The sequence below is a fragment of the Benincasa hispida genome, chromosome 11, assembly GCF_027475165.1.
Source record: "Benincasa hispida cultivar pf3 chromosome 11, pf3_genome.v1.1, whole genome shotgun sequence".
Classification (NCBI taxonomy): domain Eukaryota; kingdom Viridiplantae; phylum Streptophyta; class Magnoliopsida; order Cucurbitales; family Cucurbitaceae; genus Benincasa; species Benincasa hispida.
The window spans coordinates 12,006,891-12,030,697 of NC_143488.1; the positions used below are offsets into that span (position 1 = coordinate 12,006,891).

General features: G+C 31.9%; 1 protein-coding gene across 1 annotated transcript; it reads right to left on the reverse strand.

Annotated features, from left to right (window-relative positions):
* Window positions 1-5,784: 5,784 nt before the first annotated feature.
* LAS (GRAS family transcription factor) lies at window positions 5,785-8,315 on the reverse strand. Its single transcript, XM_090307477.1, has 2 exons — window positions 7,335-8,315; window positions 5,785-6,775 (listed from the first exon to the last, which is right to left on the reverse strand). Exons 1-2 carry the CDS (start codon window positions 8,063-8,065, stop codon window positions 6,301-6,303), a joined length of 1,206 nt encoding a protein of 401 aa, XP_090163603.1. The 5' UTR covers window positions 8,066-8,315; the 3' UTR covers window positions 5,785-6,300.
* Window positions 8,316-23,807: the final 15,492 nt, after the last annotated feature.

Genomic DNA, 23,807 nt, shown 5'->3' on the forward strand with positions numbered 1-23,807 from the left:
AAATGAATGATTTGATAAATATGCTATTTTAGGTTATAAATTCATTTTTTTTAAATTTAAAATACTTTACTTATTTTTAGGATATGGAATATCCATCTAACCGTCATTAAAAGGCAGTCACACATTTTTATAGGGACATTTAAAAAAATAATTAAATAAGAGAAATTAGTTACACAAAATAGCAAAATTTTAATATTTTTTGATAGAGGCTGATAGAAGTCTATCAGTGTCTAACCGTGTTTTTTTTCCTATTTATATAAATAATTTGACATTTTTTTTATTGATGAAAAACTTTTTGTAACATCATTAATTTTTTTTTTCCTATTTTTACTTATACTAATATTTTCTATTTATAAAAGGGTGACTATTAAATATAGAAAAATGAATCAAAATATTTATAAATATAACAAAATATTACTATCTATTAGTGATAGTGTGATAGAAACTATCACTGATTGACTATGATAGATGCCTATCAATGTCTATCGCTAATTAGACTGTGACACTTTACCATATTTGAAAATATTTTAAGCCATTTTTTTATTAAAAATAATTTTCCTTTAAAAAATCATTTTAAAAATAATATGATCAAAATGATAATGGATTTTGCATCTACCTTTATTTTTGTCATAAAAGACCAAACTTTAAAACATATTAAATTCTTGTGTCTTTCTTAGTTGGCTCACAATGTCCTTAATATATATATATATGCATCACAAAATCCCTACAATTTATTGCCAAAATAAATACCAATTTTCCATATTAATATATAGTTGGAGTGTGTATGTATTTATATTCCATATTCAGTCTGCATATTCCTAACTACTTTGTGTTAAAAGCCTTTCTCATGCATATATCTCTTCATAAATAATAACAGCAACCATATATATACACACACACATATATATATTTTGAAATAAATGACATCCACCATCATTTCATCAACTTTTCTCTATATGTATTATTATTGTTATTATTATTGCTTCTTCATGTGTTACATAAATTCTTATGGGGACCCTAACAAACTAAATTACTTGCATTTTCATTACTCTTTGGTTGTGCTGCCATTAGTGTCCTCTTATAATTATTACTTTTTATTTCCATAGGTTTAGAACTTTTAATTTTGGTTTATTTTTGTCATTGTATATTTTTTAAAAGTGACCATTATTTTAAGTGAAAAATATTTAACATAAAATTTTCCCTTACAAATAGAAATAAAACCTTATTTCTTCGAGAAATCTTTATTTTGTATTTTCTTTTATATATATTATTTATTTATTTATTTCAGTTTCTACTCATTTTGATTATTTATTTCAATTTAGTTCGTGTTAATTACTCTAGTCAAATTAAAATAGTGTCACCAATCTAATCAGATACCTCATGTCGTTAATATGAATATAATCCAACTGACATAAAATTTGTTGTACTGGTCTCAGGATCAGATATTCGATTTTTTCACTCTACATATTATAATTTTTTTAAAAAAAAACCTGCATGTCATACCATTCTTTACAAAAAAAAAAAAAAAAACCCATGAAAAAAGGAAAAAGAAGATACCATGTTATCTTTTGTAAATTTAAGATAACCATATTTTATACGACATTATCATCGGAGATACTCTTTTGAGCCTCTAACTTCTTTTGGTCGAAGCTATAATTTTTAACCAGTTAAACTATGCTTAAGTTGATAATCAAAATCTAATATTAAACCAATGCTTTTGTAAGCATGAGATAAAAATAAATGAGGTTTAATTACAAATTTAATTTTTGAACTTGTAGGCTTTTGTATATATTTGACCATGGAACTTTGAAGTATCTAAACGTCCTTAAACTTTAATTTTATATCCAATAGGTCTCTTAAATTTCAATTTTATGTCACATAATTCCTTGACCTCTTAGTTGTTTTCTAAAATTCATGGACCTGGTAGATACTAAAATTAAAGTTCTGAGTCTCATTAGACATAAAATCCAATTTCATATCTAATATATGTTAGTTAATTCTTAAAAATTTTGAATGTGTGAGAGAAAAATTAGATACAAAGTTGAAAGTTGAGAAACTTATTAAACATCTTTAAAGTTCACTATCTTTTTAAACACAAAATTGAAAGTTCGAAGACTTATTAAACTTTTTTAAAGTTCAGGAATTTTTTAAACACAAACTTCACGACAAAACTTATATCAATTTACAACCTATAACAACTTATTAAATATCTTCAAAGTCCATTGTTTTCTTAGACGCAAAATTGAAAGTACAAAGACCTATTAAACATGCTATTTTTAAAGTTCATGAATTTTTTAAACACAAACTTGAAAGTTTAATGGCGGAAAAACTTTAATAGTTTTGACAACCAATAACAGTTTACATAACCAACATAAACATGACATAAACTTTGTCTTATCGACTTTGAAGTCAGAGATTCGTTTCTCCCATTCCATATATTGTAATATAATAATAATAATAATAATAATAATAATAATAATAATAATAATAATAATAATAATAATAATATAATTCTCTAAATTGGAACATTGAACTTCCCTAGCTCCCCTTTTATATATTATTCAAGTAATGCCTCACTGTTGGAATCAAGGCTTGATGAGAACGTTATGGGTGTGTCAAACTAGTTGAAATGTTTATGTGTGCTTATTGATCTTTCGACCTCAAGTATTTTGTTTTATATAATAATAATAATAATAAAAAATAGGAGCAAACATATAAATTAAGGTAAAATGAAAAGGAAGGAAAGTTAGGGAATTAAATAGGATAGAGGAATTAAGTGGAATCATAATTCTCAAAATATTATTCTTTGCATTAGGCTTACAGAGTTTCACCAGCTTCATTCATGGCAGCCGATCCAGCGTCGACATTTATAAAGATCCCATACGTAAAATATAAATAAACTAAATAAATAAATAAATAAATAATTATTTATTTATATAATAGCTTTTTGTATTTAAAAAAATGCAACAGTTTTTTGCTTTTATTTATTTATTTGGTTTCTCTCTCTTCTTGAAGTAGTGATTCTCTACACGTGCGTGCACAGGAAGCAGTCAAACAGAAGCATACAATTCTGTAATGATATTGCCATTTGAGGGTCAACAGAAGACAGCATCAAATTATGGGGAACCAAATTTAAAAAAAGATTCCATCTCAAGACCCTAATTTTATCTCTTACCTTATCTTATGCTAATAGGATTAATTAAAAAGGTTAATTAGATCTAAAAATTAAATTATCACGAGACTCAACGAGTGACGACGAATTAAGAATCGTAATACTCTAGAAACGTAATAGCTCGAAAAATATTTTGATTTTACAATTATATAAGTTAGTCAAGACCATCAACATAATTTAAATTTAAAAAAACATGTGAAATTGTCAAACAACATTAACAAATTCTTTAGGAAGGAAAATTCATAATATACAAAGATAGAATCTTTTTCTCAAAATGTTAAGTTTCTTTCTTTTATAGGAGTGAGGGAATTGGACCTCTAACCTCGAGATCAATAATGTAAATTTCATACTACGTGAACTATACTCATTTTAGTTCCACAATTTTGAGTATCAATATTAGCATGTATAAATTAAAATTCTATCTTGTAAGTTCAAAAATTATAGGATGAGAGGTTGAACCTCAAACTTGAAGATTAATAGTACAAGTTCATGTCAGTCGAGTTATACTCATATTAGGGTTAAAAAATTAGCATGAGAGATTATCACACAAACCAAGTGATGTCCATCAACATATTATTGAAAAGGAAGAGGTTATATTCTACTAATATCACGTTGAATGATTGTACACTTAATCGTGCAACTTATAACATAAGATTTATAATCTAATCTTATTAGGAGAATTGAGAAATATCTATTTTTAATAATTAATGTTAAAAAGAGAAATGGGAAAAAGGAAAAAGAATAGCACAAAAGGTAAGGTCAAAATCAGATTGAAAGATAGATGGATGTGTGTGGGAAATGGCAAGCGATGCCATGCGTGCACCAACTCTTAGCTTCACACACTCATCACTTAATTTCTTCCCACACGCAAACTTAATATCCCCTTTCCTTTTTCCTTTGCCTTTGCTCCCTTTCTTCTGACCATCTTATCACCAAACTCTCTTTCTCTTTCTTTATCCCACTTTGCTTTTCAACAACTTTTATTCCTTTCCTTTGTAATATTATTATATGCTATGCCCTTTTGGGGACTTCAAAGTTAGTACTAGTTATTTGACCTAATCGATATAAAAACGACGCATTTTTGGGTTCCAAATAGTAAACATACGCCGTTTGTTTTATTTTATTTTCGTGTTAAATAATGATAAAAGGGTTAGATTCAATTATATATAAAAATAAATATTTTCTCTCATAGTGATCTCTTCCATTGTCAACTCAAAAGACGTATCAAATGAACTAAACATCAAGAAGTGACTTAAGGATTGCACTCGTATAGCTTTGTATGATGAACCCTTTTTTTTAATCTATTTTTATAAACATATTTAAGTTTTAAAAACTAAGAAAAGTTATCTTTGAGAAAATAAACATCATTTTTTTTTAAAAAAATCAAAGACTAACTTTAGTTTCATAGGTAAAGATGGACATATCTAGCTCAATTGACATCAAGATATGTTAACAACTAAGAAATATGTAGAGTAATTGAACTCTCCCATCTCTGATTGTACTTACAAAAAAGGCATGCTTAAGAGATCCATGAGTTTAAAACACAAAAGAGCACCTATTTTAATAAGAAATATTTAAATCACTACACTAAGAGTAGCACCAAATAGTTTAAGGTATTAAAGAATAGGATAGGAAGGAATATACTTTAATCTATTTTAATAATATATAGTTAAAGAAAAAGACAAAGTAGATATATTATTCCCTCTTAAAGGGCAAGAAGAAGGGATCAAGTGTCCCTAAAAATTGTTTCTCCAACATCCATAGGACATGAGAGTTAAGGGATACCCTTTTGGATCTCTTTGTAGGTAAGTTTTTTGAATTTAAAGAAACCTAGAGGGTGCCAAAGGGAGCACCAAAAGCTCCATTTTGAGAACTTTGATGGTTTTGTTGAGGGGACATAAGGCACAATTTCTGGTTTCTTTCTTTTTTTTTTTTTTTTTTAATAAACAAATCCCCACCCCAAAAAAATAATAATAAAAGCAATCAATACTTACATTTATTATTATAATTAAATATAATAATGGTTACAAAAAGTGCAAAGAACAAGAACCCTCATGGATTCCCTTCTCGAAGCTACACCATTACATTGATGCAACAAATAGGAATGTAAGGGAACAAATCAACCATTTATTATTTCTTGTATTCTATTATATAGGTTAAATTATCGTATTAGTCGAAGTGAACTTAACTCAGTAGTAATTGATTTGACATTCTTTCTTAGAGGATGAGGTTCGACTTCTCTCCATACCATTATCATTTTATTCAATTTTAGTCGATGTATTATCAATAAATCTTAAATTTTTTAATAAATAATAATAATAATAATAATTTTTTAATAAATAGCAAAAGCTTTTTAAAAACAATCAACTAGAAGTAAAGAGATTTTTTTTTAAATACTGAGATCGAAATTGAAAATTTGAAAATATATAGACTAAAATAATATTTTAATATGTTATATATTAGGGATTGAATAAGAGAGAAGTTTTAAATACCTCATTAGTCATGAGTCATTGTCATTGCCTTAAAAAAAGGAAGATAATATATATAAAAACAACAGCATTTATGCAATAAGGAGACAAGTGACCATGTTAATGAGGATAATGTTTTTGGTTAATTTAGATATATAATCAAATTTACTAAGATGGTTTATGATCTAAGTAAATATATATTTCCATAGGTGGACAAAGAGAAAAAAAAAAACAAAGATTTTATTTAGTACACACCAAAAAAAAAAAATGCATTTTCAATATTTGTCGGTTTCAGCCTTTCCCCAGTGGAAGAACACCTGAAAGATTCTAGTTTTACACAATTAATTAAACAAAGTTAGCCAATATCATGATAGGGCAAATTTCATAGGCTAATAGTTTTTTTTTTCTTTTCTTTTTCATGCAAACCCTCAAAAAGAAAAAGGTCTTAAAAGGAGACAAATTCCAGTTTTTTTCAGGTTAATTCCGAGAGGAATCAGTAGGTACATCCGAACATCTAAGTTAGATTAATATATTCATAGTACCTTTATCATTCCCCATACCGAGAAGCAATTCATTGTTAATTCCTTCATTTCTCTTGATGGGGTTTCCAAATCAAAGCCATTTTTTTTTTATTGGGGATACTTTTCTTTTCCTTTTGGGTTAATGCCATGAAGAGACTGAAAAAAGGGGTTGATTTTGCCAACCAAGGAAAAGGGAATCATGAAGGATTTGAAGATGGTAACCTTCAGAAGGGTAATGAAGTCTAAGAAGGAGTTTAGCTTGTGAAAGAGCAAAAGGGCTTAAAGGAATATTAGAAAACCCCAAACTTTTAAGCATTAACTCCCATGATTCATACCTTTCATAGTGTTGTCTTCTCTTATTCCCTTCTCCTGAAACGATGTCGTTTATTTCCCTCCCAAACCAACCTTGTTCCACTGCCAATCTCTCCCTACTATTTGGAGGCAAAGTTGCTTCTAATGAATCAAATATTAGACTGTAATGATTTAATGCCTCTACAAATCTTTGCATGAATAATGGTTGGTTGAAATTTGCTTCCTTTTCAGCTATAGTCACCACTTTTGGATTCAATGCCTTGATTTTATGAAGCAATACTCGAATATCGTCCTTCATTAGCCTGTAAATTTATCGTAACCTATCAGCTTAACTATTAAACCAAATAATAATACTCCAATTTTAGTACTAAATTACCACTCGTTCGACCTTATACTAATATCGTCCTAGGTTGGAAACTCTCAAGCTAGTTTTCGTTAAGAAAATCTATAAACTCGTATAAACTTAAGCTTTCAAGTTTAGTAGTAGTTCATAACATAAGATAATAGGACGTTCTTCCTTGATCCGATTAGTACTATTGGTAATATCATATCCTTTCCAGTTAATATTTATAGTTTTCAACCTGGTACTAACGACGTTGGACCTTCTACTATATCCTAGGTCGGAAAGGTATGATTTTCTGAGAAAATTTTCCCACCCTTCAAACTCAAGGCTACAAATCTAATAACCTTGCGTAAGCTTAAGTTTTCAAGTTTAGTAGTAGTTCAGAACTTGAAATATGGCATTCTCCGATCCCTTTATACCACCCGTAATAATATATCATTTCCTTCCTAGTTAACATCATTATACTGACATTGTATACGCAGTTAAAGTTTTTGAGTTGAGTGGTAATTTTCCCGTACCTGTGCAAGTAGAGTACGCAGTTGACGGCGAGCGCTTCGTCGGGGAAGAGCGTGAGAGCGGCGGGGATAACACGGTGATGATCACGATCATGAAGAAGAAGTAAAGGGTGAAACTGAAACCTCAAACCAAGTGATTGAGCAAATTTAGAAAGCCTATCACCAGTCTTATGAAGGAAGTTAAGATCAAGCCCAGTAGCAGTAATACGAAGCATAGGAGAAGGAAAACGATCAGCCAAAGCTTGCATAAGAGGAGGCCATTGAACACCATGCATGATATCAAAATCCAAAACATGAATCATTCCACTTTCTTCAATACCTTCCAAAATAGCTTGATTTGCAGTCAAATGAGTGAATCTAATAAAGGGTGTGATTTGATTCAATGATAAGTAACAAGATTGAATCTTGTTGTTATCATAATGATGATGATGATGATGATGAAGGACAAAAGAAGAAGAATTTGAAGAAGGGAGGAGATGAGAAAGAGAAGAAGAGAAGTAATGAAGTAATCTTTGAGTGGAATCACCATAAGGAGAGGAATTTGAAGAGAGAATTGATAGAAGATGATGCGCTGAAAGGAAATCAGATTGAGAAATGAAATGAGCACAACGGATTAGTAATTGACGCATTTGGAAAGAATGATTATTATTATTGGAGCAAGTGGAAATATCTTGATCTTGATCTTGTCGTCGTTGTTCTTGGTGAGAGGAATTGAAAGAAGGGTCCATAAGCATTATTATGAACAAAGAAAAAATGGGTTTTATTTTTTCTTTATTTTGGTTTTTGGGTTTTGTTGGGTTGGAAGTTATATAAATGGAAAGGGGATATGGAAAGTTTTGGTTTTTTTGGTGTTTTTTGTTTGTGATGACATAACATTATCTGGCAGCTGATGAAGAGAAGTAGTAGACCCACATCATTTCTCTCTTTTCTCTCCTGAATCTGAAAACTTGGTAGTAGTTAGTAACAGTAACAAGCACTGTTACCCTTTTCTCATCCTTCTATTCTCTCTCTCTTTCCATCACTTTTGATGTTTTGGTTCCTAACTTTTTCAACTCATTGTTTATATATAAAGGGAATAAAAATGGAGGGATGCACCATTGATTTGTGACAATCAAAGTCAAACCCTTACCTAAAAATAAAAAAACCCCATTAGAGCTATGTGAGTTTTGAGTGTTCAACTAGTTCAAGCTTTACAACATAACATGAGATTTCATATCGAAATATCAATTAATAATGAGAGGAACAAACTTGTGTATTTTATTAAAATTTTCATCAAGGTCCCTTAGTTTGGATTTTCATTTTTTCTTTGTTTTCGGTGAGTGTTCAGACTAACTTATCGAGTCTATAACATTTGGGTGTCAAGAAAATTCGTAGGATATTATTAAATAGACAAGTGGTTACCATAAATTGAACTCATGATTTTTTAGCCCTTTATCAATGTGATGTCCCCCTATTTAACACTAGACCGACCCATGACGGTTTCCCATTAATATGCTTCCTCAAAATGTGGTGTTTCTATGGATTCACTATTCTTAGATCAGATCTTGATTTTTGTGTTTTTTGTTTGAAATTGAATACTTGTTTGAGCTTTATAGGTTATGATAAAATCAATTGATATTGATAGGAGTAACTCGTGTATCTTATTAAGATTAGGAGCTCTCTTAATTTTTGTAATATGCAATCTTAGAGAGAGAAAATGTAGAAAGCAAGAGAGAGAAGATATATACTTTTGGTTTTGCTGTTAGATCTTCACAGCAAATTAAATTCTGGTTCCTATCCACTACTAAGCTTTCTACATGCATTTATTATTTGAAAGAAAATAAAGTCTTTCTTCAGTCCTCTCTTCAACTATATTAAAAGCTTCATAGTGGGCTGTATAAAATCCTCACATTTTTTTTTTAAAAAAAGAAGTATACAAGAAAGGTGTTTTTTTGTTTTTATCCTACTACACCCTTCATATTATGCACACATATATACAAAAAGACCATAACAAAAATTTCATTCCCTATAAGAAATTTTGATGTCTTTGTATACATTAATGTTTGCCTCAAGCTCTCCCATTTAGAAGGATATGTGAGTTTCAATTATGCATTGTCAAGATATGGAAGATTAAGGTGTAAAGTGAGTGTCACAATGCATGGAAGAATTTTTTTTGTTTTCTTTCTTTCTCTCTCTCAAAGAGATTGTCAAGTCATGTTTGATCTAAAGCCTACTATAGGGTTATTGCCTATGTGTGAGAGAGTGGTTAGCCAAGGCCCAAAAATGGAGTTTGTATGTGGAAAGCCCTTATATATTGGACAGTAAAGAGTGCAACATATGAAACGGAAATCTGTGTGTTGAGAGAATAATAATGTTGATTAAGAAAGATTTATATCCACCATCTAATCACTTTTCATATGGTTAATTTATTGGGAGTAGATAATCATTTTATTTATTTTTTTAAATTCTATTTTTCTTTAAATTGTTAAGTTTTTTTTTTTTTACAAAGGTTTTTCAAATTCAAACCAGACGTTGAATTAAAAATTCAAAAGTATTGTAAAAACACTTAAGTTTTGTTTTAAAAAACCAAAGGTTTAGACTTGGTGTGTAAGGTTTCTTACTTCATACACTACTAATAAACTAAATTATTATGTTTCAATTTGATAACCATTTCGTTTTTGGTTTTTGAAAGTTAAGCCTATGTTTTTCCATTTCTTACAATGATTTGCATATTTTTAAGTATAGTGGTTGAATTCTTAGCCAAATTCTAAAAACAAAAACAAGTGTTTAAAAACTACTTTTTTTAGTTTTCAAATTTTAGTTTGATTTTTTAAACTATTGGTAAAAGGTAGATAACAGTAGAAGGAATTTGAAGGTTGAAATAATGTCTATAGGCTTAATTTTTAAAAAACGAGAATAAAAAAGTAAATGGTTTCCAAACGGAACCTATATTATTTTGAAACTAGTCTCTAATTTTTGTTATTTTTTTTTTCAAAATTAAGCTCCTAAACATTATTTCTGTCTTTGTATTTGAAATTTCTTTCCGTTCCTGATTGCTTGAATACTCAATATTTGCTATGAGACTATCATTAATTTTATCGTATCAATAAATTAGAAAAGATAAATTTGTGGTATTTAACATTTTTTTTGTCGGTGATTATTTGCAAACTCATTTGGTATTAAGTTTATTATTGATATATATCGTATCAATAATTACCAGTAACATTTGATTTTTTTTTTTTTTTTTATCAATTATTATTTGCATGTTCCTATTAGGTATATTGTTAATAACTATATCAATAGAATAAAATGGTAAATATCAATTTATATTCTTAAAATTTGGAGTCGTATCAATTTAAATCCTGAAACTAATAATTGTATCAATTAAACCTTGAACTTTTACAAGTATATCAAATTACACCTTTTTTTCAGATTTTGTTAGACTAATATCGTGTGAAACTTATGATTTGAATCAATTAAATTCTTAAATTTTCATAAAACCAATCAATTTAGATCTTTCATAATTATGATTACCTTTGAAAAATATCCATGCATTGATTCTCAAACATGTATAGCTTTTCCTTTTTTTTTTTTTTAAAAAAAATAAATTACTAAAGGGAAAGAGGGATCAATAGGCGTACCCCGACATTTCAACTACATGACATATCATAACACGCTAATCATGTCCAAACCCAATATAAAGAGATACATTGCCACAAAAGATTAGGTACAAGAGAGTTCACATAACACAAATGATGAAAAGAAAAAAAGTAGACTAAGAAGAAGCTAGAAGAAAACCTTCTAAATTAAAGCTATGATAAATACATCATAATTACATCATAATTACAAAAAAGTTTGAAGGTCTTGTTGAGAGATGATCTTAGACTCTCCAACGATCTAGGATGAATAAAGGAGAATACATATCTAAGATATGACCAAATTACAAATGTATATAAATGATGAAAGAGATGGTCCATTTTCTTTTTCACCATGTCTTTTGCAGAGAAGGCACCACTTAGGATTGAGGTTTAGTAAAAGGAACCGCACTTGACATTTCTTCATCGTATAGAAGCTATTGAAATCAGAAGAGATTCTCCAATATGTGAAAGAAAATCTGTAAAAACAAAGTTTCTATCAATATATGTAACTAATTCTCTTACAATATATAAAGCTCAAAATGAAATGAAAAGAGCTAAGAGTCAAAATCTTAGAGATTTTGTATTCTCCTTCAAGAAACTTCAAATAAAATTGCTCCCGTTGTATAGTGGACGTAGGCCTTTGTTATCGAACCACGTTAATTCTTGCATCTTCTTCATCTTCCTCCTCATGCAAGTAATTCTTCTTCATTTATAGTAAATCACCATTATAGAGAAGTTTAAGAGAAATAGAGAACTTTCTTTTTTCTTCGTTTGATACAAACAAAAAATAATTTGCAAAGAGAAGAAAGAAATTTTACCATTCACGTATTTCAACTCTTCTGCAACGTGGCTTGATAAAGTCCATAGAATTTTGGCATCTGTCCATCATTTTGGTTTTGAATCAATTTCTTATTAGGACCTTTGCAAAAAAAGTTAAAGCACATCAAATTGGTATCAAAGCAAAAAAATTCAAGAAATTAATTTTTGAAAGTTCAAGACTTGTAAATGGCATTAGCAAGATTTGACATTGAGAAATTTGATGGCAAGAGAGATTTCAAGTTTTGAAAGACCAAAATCAAAACTTTTCTTGATTAGTAAAAGATAACATTGGCAAATTTAGATCCTACCAAACTCCCACCAAAACTTACAACAGACAAAAAAAGGCTATGAATGAAGCGGCATATGGTACGATCATTTAAATCTAAGTGATAATGTACTTAGACAAGTCTGAGATGAAGGAATACCTCATGCCATTTGGGTAAAGCTTGAATTTCTATATCAATATAAAGATTTAACTAATAGGGATTTTCTAAGGGAACGTTTCTTTCTTATAAGATGGATGCCAAAATACTTTGTAAAATTCTAGATGATTAAGAAGAATATCCTCATAATTAAAAAAAATTGGAGAGGAATATGAGATATTCATACTTCTAAACTCATTACTAGAGAGTTATATAGATGTCAAGGTTGCTCTTAAATATGGCATGGAGAATATCATCACAGATTCAATACTTTCAATATTAAGGACAAGGGAACTTGAGTTGAATATCCAGAAAAGGGAAAATCTTAATGATGAAGGTTTATTTTCTAAGGAAAAATCTAAGAACAACGGGAAGGACAACAAATCATAACCAAATGAAAAAGATAAATAAAAATTAAAATGTGTCTACCGCAAGAAAGATGGTCACAATAAGAAAGATTGTCGGTTTTTGAAAAAGAAACAAAACTAAAAAAACCATCAATAAGGAGAAGATGCTATAGGTGAGAATGATTTAACCTTTAGAGATGCTTTAACTGTTGGAAGTAGCAAGCGTATAATGGAATAATTCAGGATCATTAAGCACTTTAATTCATTAATTTTAGCATCAAAATCAACATGTTCATAGAATATCAAGAGGGTTTCAGAAATACCTTTGAAGAACTCATTTGATCCACGAAACCAACTTTAATTATCCCTCAAAAAGCTTGTGAACCTCCAAAGGATCTTTTCTACCATTCACTTTGACCTTAGATTGAGTCGTGAGACTCAAAATGATCTGAATAGAGGGAATTTTAGGAGAAATTTTGTGATTTTGCAGTAAGTGAGTGAAGAACTCTTCTTCCGTAATCCAACTCAAAAAAAAAAAAAAAAAAAAAAACAGTTGCATGGCCGAAATTGAGTGCTGGAATCTCCCTCTTTTGTTCAAGTTTTCATGCAATCTTATTGCATTATAAGGTGACACCATCTACTTAAACATGTAAGTGGAATTTCAAGTGGACTGAGTGTGAAATATGGGATAGACCCACTATATAAAATCAAATTTAATATTCAAATTAAAATCAAATTTTAACTTAAAATCAAATTTCAAAATTTACTTTAAATTTCTTAAATTAAATCTAAATCGATTTTTATTTTAATATTCATAAAATAAAAATATTCAATTTTAAATAAATTAATTTAAACACTTAATTTAAATAAAGTTTAATTAATTAATTAATCTAATTTAATATCTAATATTAAATTAATAAAACATCAATTCCACAAACATGAATCTCTATTCATGTAATTAATATTTAAATTATATTTAAATATTAATATTAAATTAATAAAACATCAATTCCAGAAACATGAATCTCTATTCATGTAATTAATATTTAAATATTATCCGATTCTCCAATTTTTGTTTAATTCGATAATTAAACGTGTAATTATATCATATATAATTACAAATTCCTTTAACTCGAATTTGAACGTTTTAAATTCACTCATCATGCTATTCTAAGGTTTATTCCATTTATGAGCTAGTAGGGGACCTAATGGACCTACAGATCATGAGCTCCAATGATTCGAGATTAACCAACTAAACTCTTTAACCTAATTAACCAACATTCATTAACTACCGGGTCACTCCAGTAAAGTCCAGTAGTTGCACTTCCCTCATTGTAGATATATTGTATCTACTTGATATAACCATCATTAGTAAGTTAATCCTTTACAGGCTGTTTGTAATAATGGCTGGGTCAATAGTTGTTTTACTCCTGAGATTATCTCTAGTTCCTTAAGTCCCACTGATCCTCTATGAACAATTGGTTTGAGATCCAATCATCAAACTGAGTTCTTCTTGGGTTAATGAGAGGGTGGGACCTCTTGTTTAAGACCCGACGCCAACACTTAAGGGAACAATCTCTATACTCTCCCTAAAAGTGGGTAGGAGTGAATTCATTTTGTACCCTATGTCCCCAGCTATCTACTCGATCTTACACCTGGAATGGGAGGCTTATTAAGCCGGCATTGTTGAGCCAACCCTCGCCCATGCAAATCTAAGGATAATCCTGAATAAACAGGAGTTTATAGTTAGCTTAGGATTAAGGTTAGATTTCCTAGGTCATCGCTTTGAAATACTCAGTCTTAAATAGTAAACAACGTTATAAAGTAAGAGTAACTTATTTCTTGGTTCGATCTTATGCAAACTCTTTACATAGGATGCCTCCACTCCTCATGTCTCCCCATGAACGAATCAGAATCACCTCGTTTGTAGAATTTTACAACATTTATAATATCTACAAAGTGGGTTGCATCCGATAGTGTCCCATAATAAGGTACCCAACCTTATTCGTATACTATAGATCATTTTGACTATTTACTCAAACTTGATCCACTCTTATGTCTCCATATAAAATTCAAATACTCATGTAATAGCCATGGATCTTAGTTTTTTGGATTTCGATTATTTCTAAAACAAAATGAGCAATTGATACATTCAATAACAACCTTATTGAATTAAACTTCAATAACATATATTGATTAATAGAATAAGTTTATTGTTTACAAACCACAAGTTTTAGGACATAAAATCCAAAAAATTCTCACTTGGACTAAAACTCCAGTGGTAACACATATGTAAACATAATGTTGAGTTTTTGAGTTTTTAGAGAAATACAATAAACTAGGGCATCATATACCCATAGTTTGTCTCCCATTGAGTATCATATACCTATGGGTTTTTCTCCCACTTGCTCTAGATTATATAACTCGTAGTTCTAGTCTCACTAGGTGACCGCCAAACACTTTAGCCAAGAGGATCAGTGTAAACATATCAGTATACAGTGGGCTTCTTAACTGTCAATAAACGGGGAAGGAATCTTATATGCATAACTTCTTGCTTCTCGATGCCAACACCAAATGTTGGTGGCTTGATTTCGACTAAACTCAAGTTATGATTAGGCAGTCACACAACTCTCGAACTACGTCGAGGCACCCTCAACTCTTTGAGAAAGATGCATCTGACCTGTATTAACAGTTTTTGTTATAGGGTTAGCATAATCAATAACTCTGATTGATATTCTGTCGCTATTATGGAAACTTGATACAATATTTGATGATCTCTCTTGTGTACTTCTTAATGTAAACCAGCATTTGTCAATTACAAATACTTGATTTTCTCCTGGGTTGAAGAAGTATATTGTTTTTGGGTAACCTACAGATAGGCATACTGTTTGAACAATGTTTCAATACCTTAGGGTTCGACACTAATATATGTGTCGGTCTTTTTCAAGTTCTGAAATATGTAAACATCCTTTACTTGTCATAAACAGCTTTTATGACATCTCCACATCTCATATAGAGTTTCAGAAATACTTCTAATGGAATGATGTCCAAAAAATATTTAACAGTCACTACTGCATATCCTCAAAACTATTTAAGAAACTAAGAAAAAGCTCATCTAACAACCGAATCATGTTTAATAGGGTTTTGTTTTTCTTCCTGATACACTATTCTGCTGAGGCACTAGGTGTAGAGAGTTGTTACTGGATTCCAAGTTCTATCAAATGGTCTTGGAAACCTCAAATTTTCTGTACTCTCCACCTCGATTTGATTAAAGTGTCTTAATTATTTTATCTAATAAGTTTTAATACACCTTGAACTTTTCAAGTGTTTTAAACTTATGATTTAGGTAAATATAACTGTACTTTGAATAATTATCATTAAAACTGATGAAATATTCATACCATATTTGTGCCTTAATATTCATCGAATCATATAGGCCTGAATGTTCGAGCTCTAAGGATTCTTTTGGTGCTTTAAGATTTTTTTCTTTAAAAAATATTTTGGTCATCTTATCTCCAAGATAAGATACACATAGTGTTAAAAGACTGTCTTCTAACTTATTTAGATGACTACTATTAACCTTCTTCTCAATCCCATTAAGACTTATGTGACCAAAATTTTAAATTGCCAAAGATAAGTACTTGAAGAAAACCCTTACCTTTCGGTATTCAGTCGTTTAAATATCTAAATATTTTAAAATGACCTTCACCTTGGTTAGTTTAACATAGAAGTTGTTTTATAGTAGAACAACTAAAAATACTTCTTTTGCTAATATTTCATTTATGACAAAAGATACTTTTATAAAAATGTTCATATAAAAGATAGATGCAAGACTTTTCATTACATTAACAAGAAGTACATTATCTAATATAGTGGATCTATCTTTTGATTACAACTCCCACTGATTTGTCTAAGATAGCCTCCATTGTTCACAATCCTAAGAGTTATCTCTTCTCATGCAAGTATTTTTCATAAACTAATTTCCTTGTTTTGCTTTTTCTGCTTTCTTTTCTGCAAGGTACTTTGGGCAATTTTGAAAGAATTAAGCAACATGCAACGGAAGTATCAAGGATCCATAAGCATTCTAATTCACTAATTTTGGCAAAAACTAAAGCATGCTCTTCTCAAAAAGTGGGTTTTCAGAACATACCTTTGATGAACTATCCAAGAAAACGTCTGTTCAGCTGCTGTCTACACTTGTTATCAATGTGAACCACCTCAAAGCTTTTCCTACTATGCTCTTGGAGCTTTAGGCAAAGTTGTGGGACTCAAGAATAGCTTGAAGATATGAAGAAACAAGAAAAAACTCACAGCAGCCTGACTGAAAAAGACAGCTTCTTCTTCAGAAAATTTTCTCTCAAATTCTGTATTCTCTTCTACTCAAACAACTCCACTCTTCTTTATATATAATAGATGAACATGCAAAGAGATGGAGTGCATGGCTTGTAGCTCATGCTTGAAGAATCAAAGTAGAGAAGATAATGTATTTTGTGTGAGCATAAAGATGATGGTAATAGAGAAAACCCATTTTCTATTTTGTGCAACATGCAAACGAATTTCTGGTTTCTTTTTAAAACATAAATGAATTTAACCATTTTAATTCAAAATTTTATTTTCTTAAATTAGTTTCATAAATTATTTTAAAAATTAATTAATTTAATATCAAATATTAAATTAATTTTTGCACAATATTCATCTTTATATATTTAAATCATATTTAAATATTTATTCTCTTGTTCCGTTTAATTTGAACGTTTCAAATTAATTTCTCAAGCTACCCTAAAGCTTATCCATTTATGAGCTAGTAGAGGGACCTCGCGGACCTACAGATCATGGTCTCTAACGATTCAAGATTAATCGGCTAAACTCATTAGTCCGATCTAACCCCCATTCATTAACTAATGGGATACTCCACTATCGCCCATAGTTGAACTCCCCTCACTATAGATATATTATGTCCACTTAATAACCATAATCAGTAAATCGATCATTCATAGGTTGTTCGTAATCACAGTTAAGTCAAAAATACCGTTTTACCCCTGTGACTACATCTTGTTCCTTAAGTTTCTACTGATCCTCTAATGAACAATTCTGATTCATAATCTCTATGAATCAAATCCTTTCTCTATTATAAGAAAGCGGGGCCCCGATTGTTCAAGACCTAGAGTCAGTACTTAAGAGAACAACCTATCTGCTAACCCTAAATAGGGTAGGAGTGAATTCCATCTTGCAAGGCTATGTCCTTAGCTATTCATCCGGTCTTATCCCCAAAATGGTAAGCTTATTGAACAGTGTTGTTGGACTACTCTCACCGTTTGCAAATCAAAGGATAATCCCGAAAAAACAGGAGTTCATGGCTAGCTCAGGATTAAGATCGAGTTAACCTAGGTTATATAATAAATGAAATAGTCAGTTTTAACAGTAAATAGTCGTTATAAAGAAAAGTGACTATTTTCGTGGTCCAGTCTATATGAAAACTCATTGCATAGAATGCTCCCACTCTCATGTCTCAACATGAACGATTTGTGGATCACATTATTTGTAGCACCTTACAACTTCTTGTAACTGAAGGATCTCAAAACGAGAATTCCATGAGTGGGTTTAGATCGCTCCGATTTTCATAGTGATCGGAATATAAACGATATACATTCTAAAATAACAGTTATGCATAATAAAACTCAACAATAGCATACTCAGTATACAATAAAGCATAGAAAAGGGGTTTATTACTAGAGGAAGACGATCTTCGAATATATGAACCTACGGCAATGGAAGAACTCCACCGATCTACTAGCACCTCGGCGAGTCTCTCATCTGATACTGCACGATCTGAACGTACACGAAAAAGAAGTCGGGGACAACACCACCAATAGGGAGACCCAGGTATCCTCGGCATAAAAAACCTAGAGAGTAGGCTCTGGTGAGTTTGGTAGAAGATGGAGAAGAAGAAATTGTGTAGACGACAAGCGCACATGAGAAGAACTTTGCTATCGTATAGCGGGGACGCTTATCGTATAGTAAAATTACATGATCGTTTAAGAAAAACTGGACGATCGTTTAAGAAACTGATGTAAGATCGTTTAGGGAACGCATGAATTAGACGATCGTTTAGACGATTGAGAATCTATCGTATAGGCTCTCGACGATTAGTCTTTCACGATTTCTTTTTGAGCGCGGGCTTTCTTTTGCACGATCGAATTCTTTCTCAAATTGAAAACGATTTTCAACTTGTATCCCACCGGTTACTTTAACCTTCGCTGCCCACGTTCCCACTTACTAAACGTGAAAATTGGTTAATTATTAAATAAGTAATCAATTAATTTATTTAATAAATATTATCATATTATATTTATATCCTATAGTTTGATATCATATATCTACTATAGTATTTTCCCTATATTTGATATAAATCATATTTATATCTAATTTCCTCCAAAATAATGTATCTAATACATTTAGCCAATTATATCATATATAATTAGCCATTCCAATTATATCATATATAATTATACTTCCTCTTGTCAATTTGAATATTTCAAATTAACCTAAACACTGGTTCTCGACTTTATCCAAGCTACCCAGGTGACCTAATGGACCTGTGGCTCGAAGCTCCAACGGTACGTGAATAGCTGACTAAACACTTTAGCCACGAGATTCACCATCCGTTAACTGTCAGTGATTCCACTAAAGACCAACAACTGAACTCTTCTTACCACAGATATATTTCTACATCCATTGGATATAACCAATTATGAGTACGATGACCCTTCACAGATGCTCGTAAGTACAGTTGGGCCAATTTACCATTTTGTCCCTGTAGTTACATCTCACTTCTTAAGTACCACTGATTCCTCTAATGAACAATACAACATAGTCCAACTATGTGTGAACACCTCTCGGGATAAGAGAAGGTGTGTGGCGCCACATTGTTCAAGCCCCGAAATCAGCCCTTAAGAGAGCCATCTATCTACTTATCCCTGCTTGTGGAAGGAGTGAATTCCTTCTTGTGTAGCTGAGTTCTCAGCTCCCAATTCAGGCGTATCCCCAAAATGGTAGGTTTGAATCGGTGACTTGGCCACTCGCACCTATACAAATCAAAAGACCGCGCTCAATAGCAGGAGTTCCCAACTCACTCAAGATTGAGGTCATGTTACCTATGGTCATCCTAGTGAAGTGAAGTCTCTGTCATGAACGGTGTTATATAACGAGACATTAACACTTCGTGGTTAGGTCTTATACAAACTCTTTGTATAAGATGCCCTCGCTCGCATTTCCCCAACACGAATGATTAGGATCAGATCATTTGTGGAAAGTCACAACACTCTTGACCATTGCACAAAGTGGGACGCGTCCGTAGCATTACCAGGATAAGGTTTCCCTCTTTTATTCATATACTACAGACCATTTTGGTTATTACTCAAGACATGATCCACTTGTATGTCACCACATACATGCTTGAGTTACATACAGATAACCAGGAATTTGATGTTTATTGGATTGTGGTAAAGCAACTAAAACAAGTAAATGAGCAAAACAATAAGATGTGAAGTAAATATCATATATTAACAATCACAGGTGTTCGTATGTACTGTTTACAAACTATAAGACACGAGACTTTAGGACATCAACCCCAACTGTAACTACTACAGAGTGGGCCGCATCCAATAGTGTTACCAGGATGAGATACCTAATTTCATCCATATACTTATTAGACCATTTAGGCTATATACTGTCAACTTGATCCTGTTTATGTCACTACATAAAGTTACAACATTCAGACTATAGGCAAGGATGCGTTTATTGGATTTTCATAATAAGATGCAAAATCAACAAGTCATTGTTATTGATAAAATAAAATGTTTAACATGAACTATGAGTTCTAGGACATTCCAAACAAATTTCTCTTCCAGTGTCCATCTTCCTTGTAGAAGAAATACTTTCCTTTGTTTGCAACTTTAACCTTGCCCTTGCGGTCAGTAAAAGCCTTTTTCTCCCCCTTACTTTCTTTCACCTGAACACTTTTGGTCTTAGATGAAGAAGAATCAAACTTTATCTTAGAGGAAAATCCTCTTCTATCTGCAGTGGCAACATTAACCTCTGCTTTCTGTCCCTTAGTTTTCAAGAGCGACTGAAAAGTCTATAGCTCATTGAGAAGAGCGGTCAAGTTGTATTCTATTTTATTCATCATCACATTGGTGCAGAACTGTAAGAAGCTCTTCGGAAGAGGCTCTAGAATAAAACGAACCTAACTTTTCTCATATATGACAACTTTGTTTATTTATACCACATTGAAATGGACCATCATGTCCAAGACATGTTCTCTAATAGAGGCCGCTTCTTTCATATGACAATTGTAAACAAACTTGATGACATTATTTCTAAGGGAGAAGGACGACTGTCCAAACATCCCCTACATAGATTCCATAATCTCTTTAGCAGTATGCATACGATTGTGTTTCTTAGCCAAAACATCAGATATGCTGGCAAGAATATAGGCTCAAACCTTTTCATTTGCCCTTGTCCACTTGTCATATGCTTCTCAAACAGTTCGGTTTGCGTTTTAGCTAGGGTTGAAGGACATTCCTCAGTTAAAACGAACCTCAGATCATCTATTACCAGTATTGTATTTTGATTTGATTTTCATGTAGCATAATTGTCCCTAGTAAGCTTATTAGAAGCCAATAACTGAATTAATGAGCTAGTCATTCTGAAAATATAAACAAATTCTATTAGTGAATTGCTTTTAAACCCAATCATATTTTAGCAAAGTAATAATATACCCGAATTTCATTATTTTATTTGCAATGATACTATAATAAGTCAGAATAAGTGCTACCGAGGGGCAGTCAAATACTCCCACTAAAGCAAGAAATTCTTGACTAAATACTATTTCCAGAATAACTCTTATTCCTATAGTCATTTAGTTACCGTTTTTGGTCAAGAACTTACTAACACTTAGTAATTCTATAAGTGTAACCCTCCATTTTCAGATCTCAAAGGTTAACGATAATGGGCAGAAATGCACGTTATCATAGTGCTAAATCCTTAAACAATGTTGGATTGCATTGATGAAATATGTTAAATTGCATCCATTAAGCATAAATTCTATAATATTGCGGTCGCATGCGTCTAATGAATTAGAGCAGTTGATCTTTATATTTTGTGCAGAATAATGCGTTAACGCAATGCAAAGAATGCGATCATAGGAATACATTGGTCGAGCGCAACTTCACTACAAGACTTTACGTTGATCGTGTTTGCAAGCATTCACCCAAGAAGAATCACCGCAACATGGTGGACGCATTCGGATGAAAGGACAATTAAGATCGATGGGACAGAAAGATGACGACAGTCGGATCCAAATTAAGTTGACAGCCGACAACGGTCACAAAGTACATCCAGCTTTATCGGTGACAATTATTCGGCATATCAGTCAGGAATTAAAGTTGTCCCATCTGTACAACCAGGAGAGAAAAGCCGCCTTTCACCTTTGATACCCTACAAATACCAAGTGCATTCTTCAGAGAAAGGGTTAAGCAGTTGATTACTTCACATCACTTTACAAGTTCACACCTCTGTTCATAGTTTTCTTTTCCATTTTCCGGTAGAGCTAGAGAAAAGTGGTGATGCTGGAGATCGTCCAAGGTGGCTCGAGAGAAAAACTTGGGGCGTAAGAACAGAGAACGGGTTGACTCTAGCGAAAGCAAGAATATCTTTAAAGCACGAGTAGAACAGTGTAACACTTGGTGGCAAGAAATTGCTCCAGGCTCTTTACTATACTTGCATTGTCATTCTATACTTCATCTTATATCTATTCAATGGAAGTTCTATTTCTACATCTGCTCACTCTCTTAATACGCATGAGTAGCTAAACTAGTTGAATGGGTTGAAAGGAACTAAGCTAACATGATCTAGGAAGTTCATTGCTTGCGATTGTCTTGTTTTATGTTGTGCAAATTACCCCTTTAGAGTTACTCGAGAGAGAATCTAAAGAAGGAACTTAATGTCTCGAGAGAGCTAGGTTAGAATTTGGTCTCGAAAGAGCAATATTAGACTTGCATAAACAAGAAATAGGGACTTAGAGATAAGCTCTGTTTGCAACTTGCATCGCATGTATTCTAGGAATATGAATGATATTATGTGGTCGCATATTTGTGTGAATGTCATGCTGTAATCGCATAAATAGAGATAGAGGTTTATGTGTAATCCCTGTAGACTTATCGCATATTTATCGCATGCGTTCTAGCCTTAGAAGCCGTGGCATTCACGCTGAGAAGTGGTTTACTATTGTATGCATGTTGCACGATCGCAAAGCATGAACGCATCCTAGGGAGTGTTAGCCGAAACCCTTTTCAACCCGTTCACCGTATATTCATCGTATTTCCCGTTTACCAACTCTTTTCAAACTCTGTCGCATTTATTATTATTTTCATCAACGCAACAACCACCAAACACTTGTTTATTTCATTGGTTATTGCAAGTTTTCATAAAAATCTCCAACACAACTATTTTCACAAGTCGCTGTGTTCGACCCTAGACTTACCAGGAAACTCAAAGGAATTTACACTTGGATTCCGCTGGGGAAACTTGAGTGCCCAATGCTATCCATCAACACATATCATCCATATTTTTCACACCTCATAAATTTAAGCATCAAGTTTTTGGCGCCGTTGCCGGGGACTTCGGCAAAATAGTTGTTAACGTAATTTTTATGAATTCTTTGCAGAACTCTCAATCTCTGGCGTACTATGACCCGGAGATTGAGAGAACATTTCGAAGGAGACTAAGAGACCACCAACAACAACCACAATTCGATAAAGAAGAGATGGCGGAGCAGGCTAGGAATGAAGCACCAAACAATAACAATGTCATGGTAAATCCAATTCTATCGAAAAATGATCCAATAGGCCCATTAGAGACTATGCATCGCCAAACCTCTATGATTTCTCTCCGGGAATCATGAGGCTTGCCTTAGACGGAAGTAGATTTGAAATGAAACCGGTGATGCTGCAGATGATCCAGGCTGTAGGTGAATTCGAAGGAAGGCGTGGCGAGGATCCGCACGTCCATCTCCGAAGTTTTATTGAAATCTGCAATACATTTGTGTTCCCAAACATCTCTGCTGAGGAGGTTTGACTAACGTTGTTTCCATTTTCTCTCTGTGATCAGGCTAGGAAATGGGCTTATTCGCTCGACCCAAGAGAGATCACTTCTTGGGAGCAGGTGGTGAAGAAGTTTATGAAGAAGTATTTCCCACCTACAGAAAATGCC